General features: G+C 43.9%; 1 protein-coding gene across 1 annotated transcript; it reads left to right on the top strand.

The window, feature by feature from the left end:
- The first annotated feature begins 233 nt into the window (after positions 1 to 233).
- On the top strand, positions 234 to 1,101 carry LOC110582490 (malate dehydrogenase, mitochondrial-like). The gene has a single exon (XM_021692524.2). The coding sequence runs from the start codon at positions 402 to 404 to the stop codon at positions 1,095 to 1,097; it is 696 nt and encodes a 231-aa protein (XP_021548199.1). The 5' UTR covers positions 234 to 401; the 3' UTR covers positions 1,098 to 1,101.
- The last annotated feature ends 2,571 nt before the right edge of the window (positions 1,102 to 3,672 follow it).

Genomic DNA, 3,672 nt, shown 5'->3' with positions numbered 1-3,672 from the left:
TCTATTCTCATATATGCATTGAATGCTATAAATTTCTAGGTTCTGCTTTTGCTGCATTCTATAAATATTAAATTGTGTTTTCATTTTCATTTAGCTCAAAATATTTAAATTTTTTTTGAGATTTCTCCTTTGATTCATGTGTTATTTAGAACTATGTTGTTCAATCTTTATGCATTTTGAGGGAATCAGGCAGCCCCTTGCGCTTCTCCTCAAGAACAGCCCCTTGATGAGCCGCTCTGACCCTCTACGATATTGCTCATACGCCCAGAGTGGCCGCTGATCTGAGCCACATCGAGACCAGGGCAACCGTGAAAGGCTACCTCGGACCTGAGCAGCTGCCAGATTGCCTGAAAGGCTGCGATGTGGTGGTTATTCCAGCAGGAGTCCCGAGAAAACCAGGCATGACCCAGGATGACCTGTTTAACACGAATGCCTCCATTGTGGCCACCTTGTGGGCTGCCTGTGCCCAGCACTGCCCCGAGGCCATGATCTGCATCATTTCCAATCCGGTGAACTCCACCATCCCAATCGCAAGGGAAGTTTTCAAGAAACACGGAGTCTACAACCCCAATAAAATCTTCGGGGTGATGACCCTGGACATTGTCAGAGCCAACACTTTCATTGTGGAACTCAAGGGTTTGGATCCCGCTCGAGTCAATGTTCCTGTCATTGGCGGCCATGCTGGGAAGACCATCATCCCCCTGATCTCGCAGTGCACTCCCAAGGTGGACCTTCCCCAGGCCCAGCTAACAGCCATCACTGGGCAGATCCAGGAGGCCAGCACAGAGGTGGTGAAGGCCAAAGCTGGAGCAGGCTCGGCCACCCTGTCCATGGCATACACCGGAGCCCAGTTTCTCTTCTCCCTTGTGGATGTGATGAACGGAAAGGAAGGAGTTGTGGAGTGTTCCTTCGTTAAGTCCCAAGAAGCAGACTGTGCCTATTTCTCCACCCCGTTACTGCTGGGGGAAAAGGGCACTGAGAAGAATCTAGGCATCGGCAAGATCTCCCCTTTCGGAGAGAAGATGATAGCGGAAGCCATCCCCGAGCTGAAGGCCTCCATCAAGAAGGGAGAGGAGTTCATGAAAAACATGAAATGAGAGGGGCAGCCAGCGAGCAGTCCGTTTCCCTAACTTATAAAGGCATCATGTCCCTGTAAAGCCATCTCCTGCCCCCCGCGTTTGAGTTGCGTTAACCACGAGGGTCATGTTAGCGTTGCCATCCCGCCCAAATCGCCGGTCTGTCTGGGGTGCATCAATAAAAGCAGGCTTTGATTTTCTTTAAAAAAAAAATTCTAGTTTAATTCCATTGTTTTCTAAGAGCAGGCATTCTATGATTTTTATTCTTCTAAATTAGTTAAGGTATATTTCTTTTTTTTTTTTAATTTTTTTATTCTTATATTATCCCCATACATTGCATCATTAGTTTTAGATGTAGTGTTCCATGATTCATTGTTTGTGCATAACACCCAGTGCTCATGCAGAATGTGCCCTCCTCAATACCCATCACCAGGTTAACCCATCCTCCCAACCCCCTCCCCTCTAGAACCCTCAGTTTGTTTTTCAGAGTCTATCGTCTCTCATGGTTCGTCTACGCCTCCGATTTCCCCCCTTTCATTCTTCCCCTCCTGCTACCTTCTTCTTCTTCTTCTTTTTTTTTTCTTAACATATATTGCATTATTTGTTTCAGAGGTACAGATCTGAGATTCAACAGTCTTGCACAATTCATAGCGCTTACCAGAGCACATACCCTCCCCAGTGTCTATCACCCAGTCATCCCATCCCTCCAAGCCCACCCCCCACTCCAGCAACCCTCAGTTTGTTTCCTGCGATTAAGAATTCCTCATATCAGTGAGGTCATATGATACATGTCTTTATCTGTTTGACTTATTTCGCTCAACATAATACCCTCCAGTTCCATCCACGTCGTTGCAAATGGCAAGATCTCATTCCTTTTGATGGCTGCATAATATTCCATTGTATATATATACCACATCTTCTTTATCCATTCATCTGTTGATGGACATCTTGGCTCTTTCCACCGTTTGGCTATTGTGGACATTGCTGCTATAAACATCGGGGTGCACGTACCCTTTCGGATCCCTACTTTTGTATCTTTGGGGTAAATACCCAGTAGTGCAATTGCTGGATCGTATGGTAGCTCTATTTTCAACTTTTTGAGGAACCTCCATACAGTTTTCCAGAGTGGCTGCACCAGCTTGCATTCCCACCAACAGTGTAGGAGGGTTCCCCTTTCTCCGCATCCCCGCCAACATCTGTCGTTTCCTGACTTGTTAATTTTAGCCATTCTGACTGGTGTGAGGTGGTATCTCATTGAGGTTTTGATTTGGATTTCCCTGATGCCGAGCGATATTGAGCACTTTTTCATGTGTCTGTTGGCCATTTGGATGTCTTCTTTGGGAAAATGTCTGTTCATGTCTTCTGCCCATTTCTTGATTGGATTCTTTGTTCTTTGGGTGTTGAGTTTGATGAGTTCTTTATAGATTTTGGATACCAATCCTTTATCTGATATGTCATTTGCAAATATCTTCTCCCATTCTTTCGGTTGTCTTTTGCTTTTGTTGACTGTTTCCTTTGCTTTGCAAAAGCTTTTTATCTTGATGAAGTCCCAATAGTTCATTTTTTGCCTTTGCTTCCCTTGCCTTTGGCAATGTTTCTAGGAAGAAGTTGCTGCGGCTGAGGTTGAAGAGGTTGCTGCCTGTGTTCTCCTTTAGGATTTTGATGGACTCCTGTCTCACATTGAGGTCTTTCAACCATTTGGAGTCTATTTTTGTGTGTGGTGTAAGGAACTGGTCCAGTTTCATTCTTCTGCATGTGGCTATCCAGTTTTCCCAACACCATTTGTTGAAGAGACTGTCTTTTGTCCATTGGACATTCTTTCCTGCTTTGTCGAAGATTAGTTGACCATAGAGTTGAGGGTCCATTTCTGGGCTCTCTATTCTGTTCCATTGATCTATGTGCCTGTTTTTGTGCCAGTACCATGCTGTCTTGATGATGACAGCTTTGTAATAGAGCTGGAAGTCCGGAATTGTGATGCCGCCAGCTTTGCTTTTCTTTTTCAACATTCCTCTGGCTATGCGGGGTCTTTTCTCATTCCATACAAATTTTAGGATTATTTGTTCCATTTCTTTGAAAAAAGTGGATGGTATTTTGATGGGGATTGCATTGAATGTGTAGATTGCTCTAGGTAGCATTGACATCTTCACAATATTTGTTCTTCCAATCCATGAGCATGGAACGTTTGTCCATTTCTTTGTGTCTTCCTCAATTTCTTTCATGAGTATTTTATAGTTTTCTGAGTACAGATCCTTTGCCTCTTTGGTTAGATTTATTCCTAGGTATCTGGCCTGCTAGGTATCTAATGGTTTTGGGTGCAATTGTAAATGGGATCGACTCTTTAATTTCTCTTTCTTCTGTCTTGTTGTTGGTGTATAGGAATGCCACTGACTTCTGTGCATTGATTTTATATCCTGCCACTTTACTGAATTCTTGTATGAGTTCTAGCAGTTTTGGGGTGGAGTCTTCGGGGTTTTCCACGTAAGGTATTGTATCATCTGCAAAGAGTGAGAGTTTGACTTCTTCTTTGCCAATTTGGATGCCTTTTATTTCTTTTTGTTGTCTGATTGCTGTGGCTAAGACTTCCAATACTATGTTG

Source organism: Neomonachus schauinslandi, chromosome 1 (assembly GCF_002201575.2).
Source record: "Neomonachus schauinslandi chromosome 1, ASM220157v2, whole genome shotgun sequence".
NCBI classification, from domain to species: domain Eukaryota; kingdom Metazoa; phylum Chordata; class Mammalia; order Carnivora; family Phocidae; genus Neomonachus; species Neomonachus schauinslandi.
Note: the sequence above shows the minus strand (reverse complement) of the source record. Positions and strands in the feature narration are given on the sequence as shown.